Source organism: Rhamphochromis sp. 'chilingali', assembly GCF_963969265.1.
Source record: "Rhamphochromis sp. 'chilingali' genome assembly, chromosome: 3".
NCBI lineage: Eukaryota > Metazoa > Chordata > Actinopteri > Cichliformes > Cichlidae > Rhamphochromis > Rhamphochromis sp. 'chilingali'.
Genome location: NC_137931.1, coordinates 37,066,034 through 37,087,779, shown reverse-complemented (window position 1 = coordinate 37,087,779; position 21,746 = coordinate 37,066,034). Strand labels below are relative to the sequence as shown.

Here is a 21,746-nt window from a genome sequence, read left to right as displayed (position 1 = left end):
GGGATCCATTCAAAAAATGAAAGGTTAATGCTTCAGCATGTGGTGCCAGAACTCTGACACACCTGAGTTTACTAGAAGAAGATCACATGACCACAGGAAGCAGCTGGACACCGGCTGCTCGGACCCTCCCCCTCACAACACAGACGCCCTCACACCTGTGTTCAGTCATTTCAGAGAACACCACTGAAAATCAGTCTGAAGACAATCAGCTGCACAAAGGAAGCTCTTCATCATCATCACCCTGACACACGTCACATTAATGCCATTTAACAGCTGACCAATCAGTATACAGAGGTCCTCCACCCACTGATGGAGCCGCGCGGACAGACAGACAGGTGGAGGTGCAGCAGGACCGGAAACTGAACAAAGCAGTCCGGATTTTGCACCTCTGCAGCAAAACACACACACACACACACACACACACACACACACACACACACAGTATCACCTCTGAACATCCACCCGCTTTGGATCCCGTCAGCAGAACCGGAACCTTGCTACGGCTGGGTCTCAGTCCGGTTCCGGTGGGTTCCGTTTCCTGCAGAACAGCGCAGAGACGTCTGTGTGCGGGAGGAACCTGCTGCGGTGTGTGTGTGTGTGTGTGTGTGTCAGGGTGGGCGGGGCAGAGCGAGCTGTGAAACGTTCCTCGTGCGTGTTGCTGTCAGGTGATCGGAGCCTAAAGGGTTACACTTTGGCGCTGTTTTTAACCCTTCACGCACCTGAAACGTCACAGAGACAAAAACACGTGATTCTGCCTTTTTTTCTAATCGCCTGAAAAAGCAGCTGAATGCAGGCTGTGGCGCCCCCTGCTGGGACAGGAGGGGGGACATGCTTTTCCCCAGAGGAACCCAAGACAGTCACAGACAGGGAACACTGGGAGGGCTGAAGCTCACCTGCAGCAGGTGTTACTGGCTGAACGTTCTTCTGAAGGCTGGTGCTCTTTAGCTCATTCAGAATCATTTCCAGTTTATTAATATTAAATCCTGAATTCAGACACTGTGACCTGAACAGAGAACATTTTACAAATATCCATGTGGATGGAAGAGAGATAAGAATTTTTACCGACAGGCTTCTCTTCATCATTATATGTGATCACACACACAGAATTAAACCATTACTAAATATGTAGTTTTGTACTCAGGAAAAGGCGGTTGTCTGTGCTCAACCTAAACAGACGAGCAGGTCCACCACAGGGGGGTGCTGTTTCAGAGCTGCTGTCATGATGTGAAAACTGAACTTTGAGTCCTCAGAGTGGTGACTACATGTTTGCATTACCTTTCACTGTGTGTGAGTGAGAGAGAGAGAGACTTTAAACTGTATTCTCCTATTTTTACCTGCAGCTGGAAATGAGCTGGATAAAAAAAATTTTTTAAAAAGTGACTGAAAGAATCTTTCTCTCTGGTTGATGCACCTCTACCAAGCAGAGTGATGGGCAGACGCAGGTGCTCAGTGCGTCACCTGACAGGTGGTTATGATCAGCTGAGAGAAACGGTGATCACAGGTGTCTTTAAAGTAATTTCTCCCTTAAAGACATTGTGTACACGATGAACCCACCTGACACTTCCTGCAGCATCACTTCTGTTCCCATGGAAACACCCGATGACCCATTTGTTCGTTCCATCAGCGTGATGTGACATGGATGAACCAGCGCTCTCAGGTGTTCAGACACAAAAACAGAAACACCTCGTTCAGTTTGGTTGGCTTTATTAGAAAAATGCTGTTTATGTACAAAGTGCAGCTCCAACGATCAATCGGAACTGGATTCAGTCCCTGTGCCTCACACAGAAACTGGTCTCATGAAGCCGGTTCTCAGCTGGATATTAAAGACCATTTTCAGGAACCTGATTGGTCAATAGGTTTGGGATGTGAATAAGCTCCACACCAACAGGTGATTTAGTGTCACCACTTCAGGTGAACGTGGGTGGGATCCTCCTCCACAGACCGCCACACAAACAGTTCTTAATCCAGCGCTGCTCCCATTGCTTCATGGCGTTTGTCTTGTTGGGAGAACGGAGCATTGTCACGCAGCCGCACCTGAAAGAGGCGGAGCTTAGTGATGTCATTATGAAAGTGGAACATGTGACATCGCTTCCCACGGACTCACCTGGTGCAGGCTTTGCTCTCCTCGGTAGGACAGACGCCCATGTGAACACAACGCAGGTTATCCATCCTCTGGGAGCCAGGAGTCCTGCGAGCACACACAGAAACACACAAGTTACCGTCAGCACAGTCACTGGTACCTTCTCGACTCAACCTGGTTTTGTTTGTTTTCCATTAGAATCCAGTACCAAATAATGTGTGTGGGGTTGTTCTAGGAACTCGCATGTGACACAAACAGAGGAAGACGTGGAGGCAATGGTGTATCTGCTGCTAGGTCTGTGGCGTTGTTCTTTGTGCAGCTGTGTTCCTCATTGCCAGGTTTCAAAAACGGCGGTATTGATTTTCATGAAGGAGACGCTCTCATGACTCATCGAGTGACGCCACTGACTAGCCAATTGGTGGCATGCAGGCTGCTGACACCTGAGATCGCTTGGAATCCTGGCCAGTGGGTACTAAATTAGTACCTAGTACCAGGTACTACCACCTAATGGAAAATCGTAAAAACCGAGCCGACCCAAGTAGGTTCTAAGTGAAACGGCAGTTATGGAAAGCTGCAGGCTGAGGTGTGCATTACCTGTTGAACACCTCCAGAGGTGTGGGCGGGGCGTTGCTGGGCAGGGACGAGGCCTTGCCAAACTGCAGCCTGAGTGGGTGCTTGCCCTGGAGCTTCACCATCACACCGTCATTGACGGGCAGCCAGTCCATGCTGGGCACCAGCAGCTGGCTCGGCAGCAGGCAGCACTCGTCGATCAGACTGTCGTCGGGGTCCTGGGGGGCGCCATCATCCCGTGCTGAGTGACAGAAAATGGGAAACTGTTTAGTAGTGGTGACAGCTGAAAACTGCTTCAGCCTCTCTTTGACCTGAGTTCAAGCTTCTCTCGTGCTGAGCTCAGCAGGACAATTGTTTTCAGGGCTCAGGTGAAGTTGATGGTGACAAAGAGCACACGCCACACGTCTGTGGTTCTGGTCATGCCTCAAACTGGGATGATAAGTTCAAAAAATCTTGTTGATTCCAGATTTGAAATCACAGAAATTGATCCTGGAGGAGATTTAAACTGTTTAATAAATTTAAACTGTTGTCAGTCTGCCCCAGGGCAGCTGTGGCTACAACTGTAGCTTGCCTCCACCAGTGTGTGAATGTGACAGTGAATGAATAGTGGAATTGTACAGCGCTTTGAGGGCCCGAAAAGCGCTATATAAATGCAATCCATTTTTATTATTATCATTATTATTAATAATACTGGATCAATGCAGTCATAAATCTATAAACTTATAAAATAGGCTAAGCTACTTTCAGCTTTATGGAGCAGGTTGGAAGTGTTGACCCCCTTTTTTCTTTTAATTTCCCACAAGGCAGGCATTTTTATTTCTCTCCTCCTCTCACTTGTATGGTCCAGATGTTCATCCAAGTCTCAGGAGCAGCAGGGAGGATTTCATATTTCAGGAATCAGTGGAGCGATCTGAGGAATCCTTCCAGAGTGACAACTGACCTGTAGCAGCAGCTAGCTGTGAGTCTGAACTCAGGATTATTTACAGTTTCCATCTTACTGTCAGTTTTACCTACAGAACACCTGTTGCCAAATGCATTGATCCGATTGGTCAGATCTGTTTATTTCCATGTGAAAAGAACCCAACAAAAACAAACAGTAAATTAATTAAGAACAATTTACATGTGGCGGTGAGTGACGGCCCGTGCCATTCTAGTCTGATCTGCTCCGAGGCTGATGGAGGCTTTCATCCAGTTCTCTCTACACTACACATGGATGATTAGATGTTTTCCTCTCTTAGCTGGATGCTTCCTTCTCCTCAAAACTGCTGATGGAACTGCATGGTGTTTGCAGTTGAGGACTTCCTGTTTCACTCACGGCTCCTTCAACAACACCTGGGATCACCTGCACACCTTTGACCTGATTCACTTTAAACAACCATGATTGAGGGAAGACTAACCCGAAACCTCAGATTAAAGCTCATAACCTTTGACTGAACGTGAGAGGACCTGAGGTCAGATAAAGTGGCCCAGTCCTGACCAGAGGTGTGTTGCTTACAGCAGAGCCACAGCTTGGTGAGCAGCCTGAACAGCAGCAGCATGCTGTCCTGGTTGTCCGACGTGGCAGTGAAGGTGGGCAAACAGCCGGACTTCAGCAGACCCCAGATCCGGATCATCACCAGCATCTCCCTCAGCATCCCCAGAGACGCCCCGTCCCGCATGAAGCCAAACCCGGGCCGGACCATAGAGCCCTATGAGAGCAGCATACATAAACCCGGGGTCAGAGGTCATCAGCCAAACATGATGAGTTCTACTGAGTTCTGCTTCCTGGAGACGAACTGATTGATCTACATCTGCTTACAGCTTCTGTTTCATTGGAATGGTTCCGACTCACTCCTCCTAACATGGAATAAGGTGTGTGCATCGCCACCCGACTTCACTTACCTGGTTGGGCAGGTTGGCGAGCAAGTACAGGACGAAGTCTCCCACCCACTGGATGAGCTGCTGCAGAGACTGCAGAGGAGGACCATCCAGTACAAACTCCTCCGTTTTCAGGTTGAGCATCACCTTATCGATATCTGAGGAGACATGGAGCCATCAGCCACCACCCACACATGATGGGACACCACCGCCACCTGCGGTCTCACCTGTGTCTGTGTTTTTGGCGCAGATCTCTGTCAGTCGGTCTCCAGGACTCTTGTCCGGCGTGTTGAGGACATGAGGCCTCAGCAGAGACTTGAGGGTGGAGCTGATAGCGATAAGCAGTAGCTTGGCATGGAAGTCACACGCTCGAGCCGCTGTCGCCGTGGAGAGTTTACAGAGAGAAGCCTTCACTGCCACAATGCGTGTCGCCAGAACCTGAAGCACAGAATGGCAAAGGGGAAGTGCTCGAGCCAGAAACATCAGAAACACCCCTTCCTGCGTTCTGCTGACTTTCATCATCTCACCTGTCCTGCATTTTCAAATTAATGGTAAATAATTACTGGGACATTTAATAATGCTGAAAGCAAGACTTTTTTTCTTTTTTAAACACATGTGCTGCCTGGTCCTAACCACAGGGACTACTTCCTGTAGTCTGATAAAAACCTGCTACTGTGATTCTGCCTTTGTGAAGCTGATGAGTGCTAACCGCTTCAGCCCTGTTCAGTCACTGAATCTTCCTGATTCATGAAGCAGAACATGAAGAACAAGACAGAAAACTAAACAGCAGTGACGTTTGTAGGGTTACTGAGGTTGGGCTTGATGTGCTACATAGTGGCTACTGGCTAGCTACACAGCTACAGTTAGCGTAATATAAACAAATTAGCAGAGTGAAGCTGGAGGATGAATGCTAACTTTTTTTTCTCCACTTGATAAAAGTTAACCCGCGGCTTCCCAATGGTTAGGGACAAATGCAATCGAATGGCAGAAAAAAGATGCTGTAAACGGACCAAACTTCAGTCAGGAGAACAACTAAGATAATCCATCCACAATACGAGGTTAGTCATTTACATACTGCTGCAGGGGCTGGACTGTAGTTACATAGTAAGGTTTTAAAAACTGAGCTTTAAAATGAATAGTGGTAATAAAAACCGAGAGAGGCCGACAGTGATCACTGACTGTTTTTAGGGTCTTGTTGAGATTAAATAGAAACAAAACATGTTAAAAACACAACAGCCTTAATAAACAGAGCAGTTTGGACCCAGAAGCAGGGTTAATATGTCATCACTTAAAGACCCGGCCTTGTGGTTTTCTCCCAGCATGCTTTGCTGACCTGCTGCAGCGCCTGATTCTGCCTCATGTACTCTTCATGCAGCTTCTCCACCAGGTTGTGCACCATGCTGGGCTGCACATGCAGCAGCACATCCCACCAGTCGTAACCCGTCACCATGCAGTACTCCAGCAGGAACAGCAGGTGACGCAGCGTCGTGTTCATCTCCAGCACCTGGCCCATAGAGGGCGACACACGCAGCATGTGGAGCTGACGAGAGAACAAACAAACAAACAGATTAGAATTAGATTTCTGAATGATTCAAAGCGGCAACTGTCCAGATGTCCATCGACTCGTCCTCGGCTCACTCTCTGGAGACCTTATTTGGTTGTTTTGCTTTCAAATTTCTTATTTCACATTTCTCATCAACCCGATTGAGTTACTTCACACAGAAGTCATGTAGGTTACGGAGATGTCAGGATTCCAGAGGAAACAGTTTCTCTGCTAAATTAATCAACTGATAAGAAACCGATCGATCTGATCTCTGATTGTTAACGTGTGGCGTTTTATTGATCTGGGCTGAACCAGAACCCAGCTGTGTGTCCTCACCTTGCCGTGGTTGTCAACTCCAGCCAGAGCCAATGAGGTCCAGGAGAACTGCAGGGCCTTGAAGTGGACGGTGGGGCCGGCGGTTCTCTGGCGCTTGATGGCCGACTCATCTCCAGGGCGCTGTGCCGAGGAGGCGCCGTAGAACACGCCCATGGTGTGGAGGGAGAGGCGGTGCAGGATCTGGATGCTGCCATCATGAAACGCCAGAGCCAGACCTGAAACCACAATGAGATGAGATGGTTACAACAAAGTCCTGCCACCATCTTTAAAGGAAGCCAGATCAACCTTTAACTTCAGGGGTCAGCAGGGTGTCAGACCTGACGGTCCAGAACAAGCATCGCGGTTTAAGATTTGGTAATGGCCCAAAATAAAGTTCACCAGGTAAACGAAACACAGTGACATTACAATGAGGTCGCTGTCTGAGGCTCCTCCTACCAGTGCTGTGAGCAAACACTATGCCGTAACAGACATGCCATGCCCACAATGACTGTGATTGGCCCGTTTAGTACTCTGATTTCCTCCTACACATTTCTTCTTCTACCGCCATTTTTTCAAATCAACATGAGAACGATCACCCTGACCACAGAAACTCTGAGCTTGATGAAGGTGCTTGGCAGCACGCGTGTACACCTCCCTGAAGAACAACCAGCCATTTCCAGCTCTGAGGCTCACCGAGTCCGGGGCAGAACTTCAGTTCAGTGTTGGAGATGGAGATGGGAAGCTTGGGCAGAGCGACAGCCGACACACGCTCCAGGTCGCTGGTGGTCGTCAGGATCCGCCATTTTAGGATGGTCGGCTGCTTCTCTCCCACTGTCAGAAGAGGTCAAATAAAGAAAGTCAGGGCATTAAATACAAAAGGTCAGTGGTCATGAACACACACACACACACAGTCTGATTCTTAAAGCCTCTTGTCACTATGCCAACGATTAGCTGGCTGTTACATCACTTCCTGCCTGGTGCTGGGTTTTCTTACCCACAGGCGAACAGTGCTGGAAGATATTATTAACAGGAAGTCCCTCCTTCCTCAGAGACCAGCACTCCACGATGCTGCCGTTCTGATTGGACGCACACAGCAGAACCTGTAAAGCACACACTTCCTCTGAGTTCTGAAGGTCCCGGTGGTCTCGGGTTTAACGGTCACACTTGTCTTATTGATCTGACTGGTCACACTGGTCTTACTTGCTCAGAGTTCTCCCGGGTCAGGAACTTGAGGTGGGTGACAGCGGGGTACTTCTCCCTCCTCAGCGGGTCGGTGGTACAGCGCAGGAAAAGTGAGGGCAGCAGCTCAGTATCAATGCGACATTTCTCACTCACCACACTGACCACCACCTGAAAAAAACAAAGGTAAAATGTCAGGTTAGCATAAGAGGTGAGAGCCCCTTGGTAACGCCAGCATCTTTCGTCCTTACCTTGTAGAACTGCACAGGCGAGGAGCTGCTGCCATCTGTGGCAGCCACCACAATGTTCCCTCCTCCAGTGAAGGCAATATCCGCCAACGCCACGCGCCCTCTCAGCCGGCACAGGCTCTCGCTCGCTGTCAGCAGAGCGCCGCCTGGCTTCAGCAGCGACACAGTCACCAAACCACTCACCGTCACCGCCAGCCAGCCCTCCATCGGCTTACCGCCAAACAGCGTTAAGGACGGTGAAAATTTCACCCGTGAGAACTTCTCCCCGAAGTTTGTGGAGCCAGACTGAAGCAAAAGTAGAAGAGGAGGCAGGGCTTACTCAACTGGTCTCAGTGAGTGTTAAGACACAGAGCTATCACTGCAACGAGCCAGCAGGTGTGTGCACATGTGTGGGCAGCTATTACCATCTCCACGTGCAGTGCCAGCTTGACACCATTGTGCAGCCAGCTGAGAGCGATGATGGGGTCTCCGTCTAGCGAGCTTGATAGGATGCTCTCCCAGCTATTTACCAGGTGATCTGACATCGACCAGCATTTGATCTGCCCGTCGCCGTCTGCAGACAGCAGCCGTGAGCCTGCAGCACGCGCAAACACACAGACACACACGTCACTTCCTGTCTCTCTCAGCAGAACGTGACACTGCAGCATGTACTTACATAAAGCAGGAGAACAGCAGCTTCTCCTGCTGGCACAGTCTGAACGGCTTATAGCCATCAGATTCCAGACCAATAACAGTCAAACAGCTGAGCTCATCTCCAAAACATTTAACTGAAGTCTCACCTGATTGGTCCCACTCCAGACAGGAAATGACCTCAGTGTGTCCAGAGTTGATGGAGAAAACATCCCAGGGGTGCTCAGTGTCGATGATATGGATCATGTGACTCACATCTGAAAACAGAACATCAAGTTCAGCGTGTGTTTGTGTGTTCACCTGTGTGTGTGTGTGTGTGTGTGTGTGTGTGTGTGTGTGTGTACTCTTGTCGTCGTCCTCGCTCTTCAGGTCTGTGGTGAAGGCCACGAGGTTCCTGCAGGACCAGGAGCAGACCAGCGGGATGGAAGGGCAGTGCGTGCTCTTCGGACGCTTCTCCCACTCACACACATAGGCCAGTTCCATGATTCCACCACAGAAGAAGAATCTAGATCCCAGGTGGATGTGTCACCTAAAAAACAGACTAGTCAGCTGCTCTAATCACTTAAACACGATTACTGACCTGTTTGTGTGGATAGAGCAGAGATGAACATGAGTGATCAGACCTCTGCCTTACCACTACATGTGTCAGACAGATGCATGAGCCACGGGCTCTCCAGTGCCACCTTTACCCGAAGTAGTGGAAAGTAAAACTTTCAAAGGGGACAGCACTACAGATAAGTGAAAAAGCAAAGCACAAGTAGAAGGACGAAAGAAAAGGAACATACATGCAAAGAAGAAAGCTCTTAAAACATGTGGTTGTCCACACTGGACTTTCATCAAATCAACAAAGATGCACAGAAAAGAAGGTCAGACACCAACTAGGGAGAATAAGAAGGACAAAGGGGAACAACACTGTAATCCCATATGTAGCAGGTTTATCATAGAAGCATCCCAGTGTACTTCAGACCCAGCCACACACTCAGACACAAACTGGTTCATCCCAAACACAAACACAAACTAAACAACAGTGTATGCTGTGCAGTGCCGTGCTGCAAGGAAAGCTCAAACCTGTACACAGAAGAGGGACTCAGCTGTACATCTGCATCTAAAAGTCAAAGGTCACTCTTTTGAGGATGCCAATGTTCACATTTCGGACAGAGAGGAGTGATGGTTAGTGGAAGAAGCATCTATGTCCACTGTGAACGAACATCTTTGAACAGAGGGCGGGGTTTACAAAACCGACTATTTCCACCCAGATTCACACCTTGGCTCAGGTGTCCTCAACAGGTCACACGATGGGGTGGGGCAACATCTCACAGTGGTTTCACCATTAAACCCCACTGATGGTAATGAGCTCCACCTTCTTTCATACCTTGGTTCTGGTGTTGACTCACGTGATCACTAGTGGGTAAATGACCCAGGATCACCTCTAATGGGGATTAAACACCTGGGACCCTCCACCTTAATTTGTAGAACTGAAGAAGCCTGTTGCACGAAACGTCTTTACAAACTTAAAGCAGTTCAGCTGCTTCTTTTTCAAATTGAACATCAAACTGTTCACCCAGGCCGTGCCAAATAACACCATAGTCACAGTACTCAAAGTACTCAGTCACAACAGTGAATGAGCAGCCGCACTAGCCTCTAGCGTTAGCTCACCTGAAGGTTTTCCGCTTCTGTCACGCAGATGAGAATGAAAATTAGCCGTTTTCCTTTTCCTGTTTTTAAGGCTGTTTAATATTAACTTAAAGTAATTAAAACACCAAAACATTGAAACACCAGACTTGAGTTAAACTCAGCGCTTTTTGCTTGCTGCTGTTAAAAACAAACCGCTCTCTGTTAAAAGGATGTGGGGACCCCGTAGCTGCCTCTACAGCCGCCTGACTATAAAAACTGACGGCACCCCAAAGCTCTACTCAAACAGCGTCTAGGCGAGACGTTTAAGCTGCGTGTCATATAAACGTGTTTGTCTGTGAGATGACTGATATAACCTCTGTGATCAGTTTGATATCGGCCCTGTGCGACGAACCGGCTGTTTATCTGACGGGCGCCGCGGACACCATCCTTTATCCCCGGTAACATTCTTCCCTGAGCGAAGTCTTCTAGGCGGAAAAAAATTAAAAGATACCTGCGCCCAATTTTAGTTTATTGTGGTTTCCTTTACTAGTATTTACTCGTTGTTGTTTTTAATAATGGAAACTAACGCTGAAAAAAATATCCGACCTCGATGCATTGTCATCTTGTTCATCTGTCCAGAAACATATTTTAAATCTGGTGTCAGGTGACTTTTTCTTTAGCTGTGAGTTCACACTGACAGGGTGCACAGCTAGATTATGGTCTGATCTAATGATCTGCTGTATGAGTGAGTTCGATCTTCTGTTTTTTGATCACCTTTTGTGTTGTATGATGAGCAGGATGCTGTCCATATGGTTGGTTTTTGTATGGACTGAAGTAAAGAAAGACTTTATTGAGAAACATCACATCCTCTTTTCCTGTCTCCTCCTCCCTGATCCTGGTTTTCTTCCCGGTTAAAGAGATTTCTTCCTCTCTGCTGTCACCAGGTACCCTCTGATTTTGTTGGTTACACTCACCTCACCAAACAATGTGTTTGTTTATTGTGTTTATGTTTTGTGCTGTGTTGGTGTGTTTAAGTAAGTAAATGTATTTGTGTAGCACATGTCGGGATACAACAGGTGTTACAAAGGTGCTTCACATCAAATCAAAACACGAAACAAAGAAATGCAGGTAAATTACAAATAAACTAGAATGAAACGTCAGTTTAACCTCCTACAACCTGGTTACCACATATGTGGACATCACATTTTTGGTTGTCTAGACCTAAATACAAAATTTTGCTCTACAAGGGCCTGATATCCACTTACGGGGACATTATACTGCCACTATTCTATCAAAATTTAAAACAAATGTCCTCATATGTGGATCTCATTTTTCTCATAAACAAAAATCAGGTAAAAAAATAAATAAATCTGGTAATTCTTTGTTTTTACATTCATCAGGTCACAATCAGCCCAAATAGCAAAGAAAAATTAAAAATGCATGCAATGAAAGAGTTCGGGTCTTAGGGGGTTAAAGCAATGAGAATCACTGTTTAATTTTGTGTGGAAGGTTTTTTGGTAATGCTGCTAAAACCACATTGTAAACATTTGTTTCAGAGATGGGTTTGGGGTGCTCTGTTTGGCTACACTTCCCGTTTCTGGATCTTTTGGAGAAAGTTAGAACCCTCTGTTCAGATGTTTTTCAGAAAGCAGGTAAAACTGAGCTTCCTGTCGCTGGGATTCTGCTATAATGCTGCAGCTGTCGGCAGATGTTTGTGTCTTGCAGTGAACCATCTGAGTGTCTGAGGATGCATCATGAAAACAATCAGAAACTTCCCGTGCTGCTGTGTCAGATTAAAAGTCTCCAGATAAACACTGGAACTATCTTTTTTTCTCTATATGAATCAGACACGTTGTCTCTGTTTTAGGCTCTAACCAACGGACTGCTGATTAGACAAGGGGAACTGCTGTCATCTTCAAGGAACAATCAGCAACAGCCATTTCTGTTGGAGCGTCTTTAGAAAACCACTGCATCCCAGCTTGAAGAGAGAAACTCAGTCCCGTATTTCAGGATCTCCTGCCCTGCTGCTTGAGGTCGAGTCCTGTTTTGGAGTCAGGCACACTCACTGGTTCTCCTGGTTGGCAAATTGTCTGGCCTCCCAGAGCAGAGCTCCCTGGTTCTTATGTCGATTGACTCGAGTCGACTCCACAACCTGAAAACAGGCCAAGACGACAAGGAGTTAAGGAGACAAGGAGTAAAGGGGTTAAGGTTACAGGAGAAGCCCATACCTCGTTGTTGATCTCATCAACTGGCTGGATCCCTGCGTACTGTAAAGAAACAAACAAATAAAAATAGACTCCGTTATTATTGTGCAGTTTTAAAACCTCAGTTCCAACAGTCAGGACGCTGGTTGAACTGCAAATAAAAACAGAATCCAATGATCTGCAAATCCCATAAACTCATATTTTATCCACAATAGAGCACAAAAACACAGTAAATACTCAAAATGAGACATTTTACTGTTTCATAACAAATCTGAGCTAATGTGGAATTTGGCAGCAGCGACTTGACCTAAAAGTTGCGACGGAGCAGCAAAAGTGTGTCAAAGTCCAGCAGTGCAAAAGAAAAGATCAAAGGGAGCTGGCAGCAGGTCAGCCACGTGATCAGGTGGAAAAAGATCCTCTCAGAGAGGTGGAGCTTCTCAGAAGTTCACCAACCTGTTTCAGAATCACAGTCCTTGCTGTGAACATTTTATCAATTACACAACATGACATCATCAGCATATTCAGTGGATCTGAGCGCAGGGATGAGGCTGTAAATCAGTATTGGATTTCTGTGATCTTCAGCTGTTCTCCTCAGCTCACAGACTGATGTTACGGAAGAGGAAACATGGACCTGTCTAGATGTGTTGCTGCCATCAGATTCAACACAAGCTCATATTTTTATTAAAACATTTACCATGGTTAAACATTTTATGTGTTTTCTGTGTTCTGTAGTAAATAATATATTAGTTTAATAGATTTACAGATTGTTGCATTCTGGCTTGTTTTACAGTTCACACAGACCCAGCTTTGTTGGACCTTGGTTTTTATTTTATTCACTTCCATTTTATTTGTGCAGCATCATTTCATTGACAACGTCTAAATGATCATCTTCATCATCTCCTGAAGCAGGAAGAGGCTGAAAAAGCAGAAAGAGCAAAACTACTTACTGCACTCTCCTCCAGCTTCAGTTTGGCTCGATACTCCTCAAAGTTCTGCAGCAGAGTCTCCGTCAGACCTCGCACTGCTAGGGAGGGGGAGGAGGGAGAGGGAGAGGAGGAGGTCCAGGGCCGAGCCGTGATGAAGGAGACAGAGGGCAGACGGAGGGAGGGGCGAGGAGAAGACACGCTGGCTGGTTTCTCTGAAACACCGTGGAGGAAATCATGAATGACGTCATATGTGACACGCTGTGATGTCATCAGTGTTTGAACAGCAGCTGTTTCCTCCGATCATGTTTTTTTTTTTTTATTATTTAAATGGAAACAGAACTTTAAACAGGAAACACATTTAAGGTGGAGCTTTCCAGTTTTCAGTTATATTCAGTGGAATCATTTTAATGTGAAGCTGTGGTTGTTCCTCTAACGGCCAGCAGAGGGAGCAGTAAGTAAGTCCTCAAAGACTTCCATGTGTCTGTAGCTACTAGCTGTCTGGTAGTGTGATATCCACTAACACGTGATCACATTTATGTGAATTCATTTATATTTAAGCTATTTTACTTTCAATGTAAGTGATATTTTCATTTGAAAATTTGCTTGCAGGACACATATATAGCTTTCTACAGGTGTTGCCACATGGTACCTGTAACACTAGCTTCACCGTGTTCGTGCAGTTGGAGATTTTGGAGCATTTTTAATGACATCATCTGACCAATTGTATGGCTGCTGAGAGGTTACTGTACCAACACACAGTCCAACAGGTCTAAGCTCCAGTTTGGGTGTGCAGTGAGATTTGAGGATTATAATTGGATGTTACTGAGCACTGGTTAGCAGATATCTGTGTCTGTGTGATACACCTGTACAGTCTGAGGATGCACACTGATGATGATCATGCAGCGAAACTGTTAAAACCAGGGGTTCATAAACCAATGAGTAACATCACAGAGGTTGGGTCCATCTTTTATCTACAGTCTGCTCATCATGTCTGCTGTGAGGCAGGGTTTCTTAAGATTGCGCTGCTGCAATGTTTCCCAGCGTGGATTCTCTGGATAACAGAATGTGCTGATTGGTCGCCTGCTCTGATGAGCGAGTGTGTGTGTGTGGCTTTGGAGCAGCTGTTACTGATTGACTGAAGTGGATTTCGGTGCTTCTCTGGACTTTGATCATTTCTTTCGTTGAGTTACTCATTCTCTGATTTTTATGTAACAAGTTTACCTTCCTTCCTGCAGATCATTTTCACACTCCTTCAGTGGATTCCATTTAAACCTTCAGCAGCACTCTGTCTCTCTGCTCTGATCTCTGGGTCTTTTATTTTGAAGATTTCCCCCTCAGCATCACCTGTTGTTAGTCACTTAAGTCAGAACATCACAAACTGGGTGTTTATAAACAAAAAAAACCCCTGTTAGTAAAAGTTGCTTGTGAAAATCTGATGATAGCAGCAGTATGGCGTTATTTTTGTGCCACTATTCTGAGCGCACGTAAAAACAAGTTGTTGCATTGCATTTTGAGGAGAGATTTATTTTGAGCAAAGAAAAACTAAATTTGAGTGAACAAAGAGAGACCAAAGAGAGACCAAAACAGGCAATCAGAAGTTTTTGCATCCAAGTGTGTGATTGGTTGGTTTTGTGGCACAAATATAACAGTCTATAGAAAGAGTTGAACGCACAGGGAGCAGAGATGTTCAGAGTGCAAGCGACACACCGCGAACAGGTCCGCAGAGATCTGAGCAAGAACAAATGCAAAAACTGAGCAAGAGGAGCTGTTACTGTGTGTTTCTATGGATAACAGCAAACACTGAAATACATTTTTTGCATGCAGCAATGAATTTTGTTCGCTCAAAATGTAGCTTTTCTTTGCTCAAGATAAATTTCTCCTCAAAATACAACACTTGTAAAGAAAATGTTTACATGCGCTCAAATTTTTTTTTACGTGCACTCAGAATAGTGGCACAAAAATAACGCCATACAGCACCAGGTGGACAGAGGAACTGCAGACTGAAACAAACCCTGAAAACTACAAACTAATGACAGTGATGAGCTGGAGGAAACTGTATAACATCCTGCTTGTCCTGAGTATGGATACATGTGAGCCTCACAGCTTTTCTTTGTGTTTTGTTTTTTTACCACTTCATTTGTTGTCTTTGCTCTGTTTGAATAAAGCTTTAAATAGTTCTTTTGAAGAACATCTGAGAACAGCTAAGCGCAAATATGGTTATAGGTTACTGTTTGGCTTTGTGGACATTTCCACATATTTGACTTTTAAACCTGCTGATTAATTTAAGCTAACAGTGATGAGATGTGTTTAACCTTCAGTCAGTCACTGTGACTGCTGCTCCACACATCGTCCCGAAACACAATAATTTAATGCAACAGAGCAGGGTTACTGTGAAACAGCATATTTCAACCCAAACCATCTTTTCCTAAACCTAACTGAGCGCATTTTAGAGCCTTGAGCTGAACATGAACCACAGCATTGGTCAATGTGGACCTCCTGGGAGGTTTTACTGCTGGACCTGATGAGTCACTCAGACACCATTGGACAGTGTTACATGGGTTTAATAAGGCCGGTGATAGTTAGAGTCTGGCCATACATGGCCACCATCTCATGTCAGAGTCTTAATGATGTCATAGTGTGATGAGTTTTTCCTTCAGACCAAGTGCTGGTGTGGACTCTGAGGAGGAACCGGGTTTGAGTCCAGGCCTGTTGGGGGATGCCTCTGTTCAGACTCATAAACACCTCTGAAACACTGAGTCAGCAAATTCTCCCATGAGCCACTCTGATGTGATTGGGTAGGTTCAGTCCTCTTTCTAATATTTGGTGAACATTGGGCCTCGGAGAGGTGTGTTAGTGTCACCGGTGGACAATAAACTCACAAACCAAAGCGCTGGCTCTGTTTAAGGCAGCAGCCAATCCCCCTGAGAGGAAACACTCTTTCAATCGTGGTTTGGTGTGTGTTTTGACAGTGAATGACAGGCAGAAGATATGTGGTTGGTTACAAACAGGTGAAAATAGTTTTCCTTCAAAGATTACTGAGTAACAGCTAAGCCCTGTTCCTGCCGGAGTGGTGAACTTTGACCTGAAAACAGCCTCAAAAATCATATTTGGTCCTAAGCTGAAATTTATGTGGAGTCTTTCCTGAGATATCAAAGGACTAAAATCTAATGAGGTCTGGAAACATCAAAAAATGTTTAGACGTGATTGGACTGTCAGAACAAACTGACATTGAGAATTATGGGGCACTTTGAGTTTGCTGTGATCGGGTCAACAGTACGTACCTGTTTTTATCGGCGGGTAGAACTGACTGACGGCCTTCTGGGTCGCTTGTTCCACCAGAGGAGCTGGAGAGAACAGCTGCTGTTTGGCTTCCTCCCTGGACTCCCTCAGCTCCTGCTCCCTTCTCAGAGCCTCCTCAATTTCCTTCTCAATGAAGTCTGGGGCTCCTTTTCCTCTACACTGCAGGCCAGTGGACTTCAGGCTCTCCCTCCAGGACTGAAGGGCTGTTTCATTTTGAGGTGTCAATGCTAGGGAGGCAGTAGAGGAAAAGGAAAACACTTGATCCTGGTCAAGACGTCTTCTGTCCTGGACCCCAGAGTCTATCTCGATCAAGGAAGAGGGAATCGGGCTCATTTGTTTTTGTTCTTCAGGGTGTCGATGAGGACAGCAAGGAGATGGAAAGACTTCACTTGTTTCAGACTCAGGCTGGCTGCTCTCCTCTGTCCACCTGTCCTTGTTTCGTGGCTCCGACTGACTTCTAGTCTCTTCGATATTCTGAGAAGGATCAAGCTTATTCTGGTTCTCGTTTTTGACCTCTCCCTGGACAATGAAGCTCACTCGAGTCTTCTCTTTCATTTTGATCGGTGCTGGTCGTGGTTGTAAGCGTTTGGTTTTGATCTCAACCATCTGTCCCCAACTGTCACTAAGCTTCAGGCCTCGAGAGCGGCGCAGGTTCTCCTCACGTTCCTGGATTAACCGAATCTCCCGTTCAATTGGGGTCTCACAAGCACTAGTGGACTTGATGGGTCTGTTCAGCTGCTGTACGTTATCGTTGAACACCCCATCATCGCTGACGTAGCCACCACCCACCTCTCCTGATAGCTCCTCCAGTCCAGAGTCCAGGTCATCAAACACGCTGCTTTGCCTGCTCAAACATTCCTCAGTCTGGAACACCGTCACCTTCTTCTGTCGATATGCTTCATCTTCTTCAGGTGCTTTAAACTGTGCTGCGTTGTTACTTGTCTCCACCTTCTTTGGTGTGGTTACATCAAGATCTGGCCACAAATATGACTTCAGGTGTGTTCTTGGGGACTTCAGAGGACTGGACGGAGCCTTCAGCCGGTCCTGCTCCAACTTCAGAAACTGTTGTCGGATTGTGTTGAAGTTGATCTGCTCCTTGTCGATGGTTCCGGGCTCAGCAGGACGAGGGGGTTCTGGTCTGGAACTGACTGGCTTGTAGCTTAAACTGAAACCTTCTATCAGTTTGTTTGTAGACTGGCTCAGGTCCTCCTGGGAGCTCAGCTGGTCCTGAAACCCAGCACTCTTCTTTGGAGCTTGGGTACGAATGATCTCTTTGCGAAGCTCCTTCTCCTCTTCCTCACCAACCACTCTGATTCCATTGTTTGCATCAACTTTGTACTGCAGGTCTCCGTTGCCCTCTGAGAATAGACTCTCGGGTTTCTTGCTGCTTGTGTAGGTCTGTAGTTTGAAGCCCTTCTCTTGCTTCAGGGTGGCCAGCATAGCCTGGCGCTGGGGTGAGACCATCCAAGCTTCATTATGCTCAGCCTTGGGGCTTCCTGGATCTTCCACAAAGGAGTAAAACCCACAATGAGAGCCTGAGCTGCTGCCAGGACTGCTGGGACTGCTGGGTTGCCACTCGTCACTGGAGTTTCCCCCATCAGGCGACACAGCAATCTGCCGGGCCTGAACCACAACATCCTGAGACTCGTCGCCCTGCTGGGAGGAGACGACTACGCAAGGCTGACTGTGTGAAACTGAGATGCTCCTAAAGGCGGTGTCCAGGTCATTTGGACCTGGGGCTGGTACAGCAATGGTGCGTAGGTCTGATGGTTGGAGCGTGGGGGACAGAGGCTTTAAAACCCAATTCTTTGGAGTGCTGTCCATGGCTGCAGGTGGTGTGGCAGAACCAGCGGGTGACAGAGGTTCTGACAGATGGTGATGAACAGAACTCGACTGAGAAGATGGAAAAGTCAAAACATCCTGATGGTTGCCCGCAGAAAGTCTCTGAAACAACAGGGAGGAAAGAATGGTTACTGTGGCAACCACAGAGGACAGCAATAGGGATAGGACAGTTTCTCTAGTAACAGGAATCAATTTGGAGGGCTGATTGGTTGCATTGGAAACATCCAGTTCAACTCAGTTTTATCTATATAGTGCCAAAGCACAACAATGGTTTCCTCAGTGCACTTTACGTTGTAAAGTACAGACCCTGCACTGAACATAAGGGTTGAAAAGACTCAGATCCATCCAAACATGGAGCCGGAAGCTGAGACAGGAGGTCACAGCAGACCGGTTATCATCGGGCAGGTGGGTGGAGCTGCTGTGACCACTTAAAGAAGTTTATCAAATCCATAAACTTCAGAGCAAACCCTGAGCTTTGGGGCCACAGGGACTCATTGACCTCATCATTAGGAATGTGTTTTATATGAACGTTGTCACTAAACACGAGACACAGACAGGAAATGAGGAGAAGCAGAACCGATCCACTAATCATTTCCTCTACTTTTCTCTGTACATTCACTAAGTGTGCCGGATTTATCCAGCTGGGGGGCTGGTTCAGGGCCCCGGGGCACGTGTTTGACTGTAGCATGTCTGACCTGAACTGGAATCAGCAGCTGAGTTTTTATGGAGGAAATTTAACTGAATCCAAGGAATGATAGATCAATGATAACGTTTACAGCGACTCTCGTAAAAGACTGACTGAAGTCATATGACCGTTTATGGGAAGGCAGCTCGTCTGTGGTCATGAACTCTAATAATTAATCCACCATAAAACGGATAAAGTTCAGAGTTGCTCGGATAAAGGTGGAGGTCAGAGGGTTATAAACCTGCAGCAGTTCAAAGTTCAAAAGCTGACAAAGTTGTAAAAAGGCCTGTTAGCACGGAGAACTGCGGCTCAGAGCCGTCACCAATCAGCTGAGCATGCCAGGGTTACAGATACACACACACACCTGAGTGCAGGACATCAGGTCAGGTGTGCTCCTCACCTGTCTGTGTCTTTGAGCTGAGTCAGGACTCAGACCGGCAGTGATGGCCATCTATAATCTTTAGTCCGTGCAGGCTGGAAATGCTATGAGGTGCTCAGAGACAACATTTCTTCTTATTCTTTGTCATTCCAGCATTTCCTGCTGTCAGGGACTCTTTATGCTACCGTCTCCTCACACCTGAGCGCCCCTGAAAGAGCTTCAGAAATCACTTTAGCACTCAGTAGCTGCTCTGATACCCCTGTGGGCAGTTATGTGGGCATCTGTGAACTTTTACTCCGTCACGCCACAGGAACAGACCGGCCTTTCAGAGGGCCTCTTCTGGTCCCCAGGCCTGTTATTCCCTGGTATAAAGTCTTCTTTCACCTGTTTGTGCAGAAATTCACCAGCCAAACACGAGCCGCAGATGACACTCGACTGATTCCTGGAGTGTTCCAGACAGCGGCGGCCTCAGAGCACCCTCCTGTCTGAGCATGCCTGATAAGCAGCTCCTCCTGCAGACAAGCCGCTGCTGTCACCTGATAACGTGTCCAACTGTTTGGAGACCACCCAGAGACCCAGAAACTGATCCTCGGGGGGCAGGGCTGTAAAACTTTGTGTTTCGGGTGCTTTCAAGAAGTAACCAAGTCCTGGTCATGTGACAATCAATAACTAATAATAAGGCAGCAAGGTGTGAAGGAGTATACTCTCCTTCGCACCTTGGATTCAGAAAAATGGCGCTCCCAGTCTCATCACTAGTCAATGATTATAAATATCATTAATTAAAGATGTTATTGATTACAGTTGTTACTGATTAAAGGTCTGATTGATCATGTAAAGGTAGATCTGAGCTGATTTCTTACCTCTGATCAGTTTTCTGCCTGCTGCACAGCCTGAAGAACAACTGACTGATGTGCCAAAGGTCACTGAATGCCCACTCACAGGCCCCGCCCCTAAAGCAACGCCCCACCCCCAGAGACCAGTCTTTAATGATATTCCTAACAGGCAGTGGCAGCCTGTGAGTGTTTTATGGTAAGACGCAGAAGGACAGGAGAGTGGCCTCAGCTCGTGATCCACGCTGGATCATCAAACTGAAGTTTCACTCCTGCTCGTAAGAGCACTCCCTGCTGCCCCCCTCAGCTGAACTGCAGCTTCTGTAACACAACAGCAAGTAATGCAATCACACCACTCTGACCTCTGACCCTGGGGACAGAAAGTGCGTGTCTCACCTTCGTCTCCTGGTCCAGACTGTGACACAGAACCACCCAGGGAGGCGTGTACCTGAACATCCTGCCGGTCTGAACTGGATCTGACCAGTTCTGGTTTTGGATGATGATGTTAGTCAGACTCACCTGGTCAGCAGGAACCAATCACCACAAGCCCTGAAGCAACAGTAATATAAATAGGAAGTTACTAAGGAACTGTACCTTTTCAAAATAAAGCAATCAGAAAATTATGGATTTGTTTATGTTCTTAATTGCAAAAATATAAAAATATAAGAAACAGATTTGTCAAACTGATCATCCATTTTGTTTTGTGGTGATAAATCTGTAGATGTTGCTGTACTAACTGCTTGGATACCAGGTTATTTTATATAGTTTTAAATTATAATTGGCCTATATGATTTTTGTTCTTGTCCATAAGCGTATGACTACATGTCCAGTCTAATCGGTCTAATTATGGCTGATTTTATTCTTTTCTTTGTTCAGACTGTTCTGAATAATCATTCATATATTTGCTGTAATGTGTGGGGGTCTTTGCCTTTTGATGACATCACCCTGCAGGTGTTACACAGCTTCCCTCAGGTGTTGATTGATTTAAACCTTGGGATGGTTTGTAATCCTGATGCTTACTCGAGTTTTATTTTTTTGAAATGTAAAAAATGTTTCTCAAATTTTACTAATACCAATATTTTTAACTTATAAAGGCACCTTATGAAAGTGAGAGCAGTGTTTCATGACTCATGAGATTAATCATCATCAATTTCACTGTAATTTTTCTTTTCCACAATAATTAGTTAACACAATAAAACACACCTTTCAGCGTTTCATGCATTTTTAAACTGTGTTTGTTGAGACCTGGAATGTCTTTAAGGCACTTTGGATCACCACCTGTACTTTAAATGTGCTATAGGCTGTAAATAAAATAAATGTGAAGGTTCAGCTGTTTATCATAGTGCATGTTTGAAGTATATCTTCTCATTTCCAAAAATGAGAAATGTGAATGGGAGGCAGAGGACAGGACTAAAGATGCACCTGTGTGGCACACCTGTGCTCAGGATTAGGGTTAATAAGGTGTGGCCTCCCATCCTGGCATTCTGGGCCTATCTATGATCCATGTGCTCAGTAAAGAGTTCAAGCGGTCACTTCATTAACCA

At 46.2% G+C, this 21,746-nt stretch overlaps 2 protein-coding genes across 4 annotated transcripts; both read right to left on the bottom strand.

Moving 5' to 3' along the window:
* Positions 1 to 1,687: 1,687 nt before the first annotated feature.
* Positions 1,688 to 10,263, bottom strand: med16 (mediator complex subunit 16). 2 transcript variants are annotated; one of them, XM_080877295.1, is made up of 16 exons: positions 10,079 to 10,261; positions 8,767 to 8,951; positions 8,572 to 8,679; positions 8,197 to 8,366; positions 7,796 to 8,077; positions 7,566 to 7,715; positions 7,360 to 7,465; positions 7,059 to 7,196; positions 6,387 to 6,601; positions 5,841 to 6,047; positions 4,735 to 4,945; positions 4,532 to 4,665; positions 4,146 to 4,338; positions 2,675 to 2,891; positions 2,105 to 2,188; positions 1,688 to 2,034 (listed from the first exon to the last, which is right to left on the bottom strand). In XM_080877295.1, exons 2-16 carry the CDS (start codon positions 8,903 to 8,905, stop codon positions 1,908 to 1,910), a joined length of 2,481 nt encoding a protein of 826 aa, XP_080733421.1. In that variant the 5' UTR covers positions 8,906 to 8,951; positions 10,079 to 10,261; the 3' UTR covers positions 1,688 to 1,907. The 2 variants fall into 2 exon arrangements, with proteins under 2 accessions (XP_080733421.1, XP_080733420.1); XM_080877294.1 differs by having other exon boundaries at positions 8,572 to 8,951; positions 10,079 to 10,263.
* A 736-nt stretch (positions 10,264 to 10,999) lies between these two features.
* On the bottom strand, positions 11,000 to 20,371 carry misp (mitotic spindle positioning). 2 transcript variants are annotated; one of them, XM_080877296.1, is made up of 5 exons: positions 19,394 to 20,187; positions 16,448 to 18,410; positions 13,188 to 13,378; positions 12,265 to 12,303; positions 11,000 to 12,188 (listed from the first exon to the last, which is right to left on the bottom strand). In XM_080877296.1, exons 1-5 carry the CDS (start codon positions 19,442 to 19,444, stop codon positions 12,099 to 12,101), a joined length of 2,334 nt encoding a protein of 777 aa, XP_080733422.1. In that variant the 5' UTR covers positions 19,445 to 20,187; the 3' UTR covers positions 11,000 to 12,098. The 2 variants fall into 2 exon arrangements, with proteins under 2 accessions (XP_080733422.1, XP_080733423.1); XM_080877297.1 differs by lacking the exon at positions 19,394 to 20,187 and adding an exon at positions 20,233 to 20,371 and having other exon boundaries at positions 11,001 to 12,188.
* Positions 20,372 to 21,746: the final 1,375 nt, after the last annotated feature.

Bases quoted from the DNA above. Each gene is read 5' to 3' on its own strand.
- med16 (XM_080877294.1), bottom strand. From the start codon at position 8,905: ATGGAACTGGCCTATGTGTGTGAGTGGGAGAAGCGTCCGAAGAGCACG. The intron at 8,078-8,196 runs GTAATAGCTGCC...CTTTTGCTTCAG, and splicing joins TGGCACTGCACGTGGAGATG to TCTGGCTCCACAAACTTCGG. The intron at 4,946-5,840 runs GTCAGCAAAGCA...TCTGTGCTTCAG, and splicing joins AGAATCAGGCGCTGCAGCAG to GTTCTGGCGACACGCATTGT.
- misp (XM_080877296.1), bottom strand. From the start codon at position 19,444: ATGGCCATCACTGCCGGTCTGAGTCCTGACTCAGCTCAAAGACACAGA. The intron at 13,379-16,447 runs GTACGTACTGTT...ACGGTGTTTCAG, and splicing joins CTACCCGCCGATAAAAACAG to AGAAACCAGCCAGCGTGTCT. The intron at 12,189-12,264 runs GTATGGGCTTCT...GCCTGTTTTCAG, and splicing joins TTGATGAGATCAACAACGAG to GTTGTGGAGTCGACTCGAGT.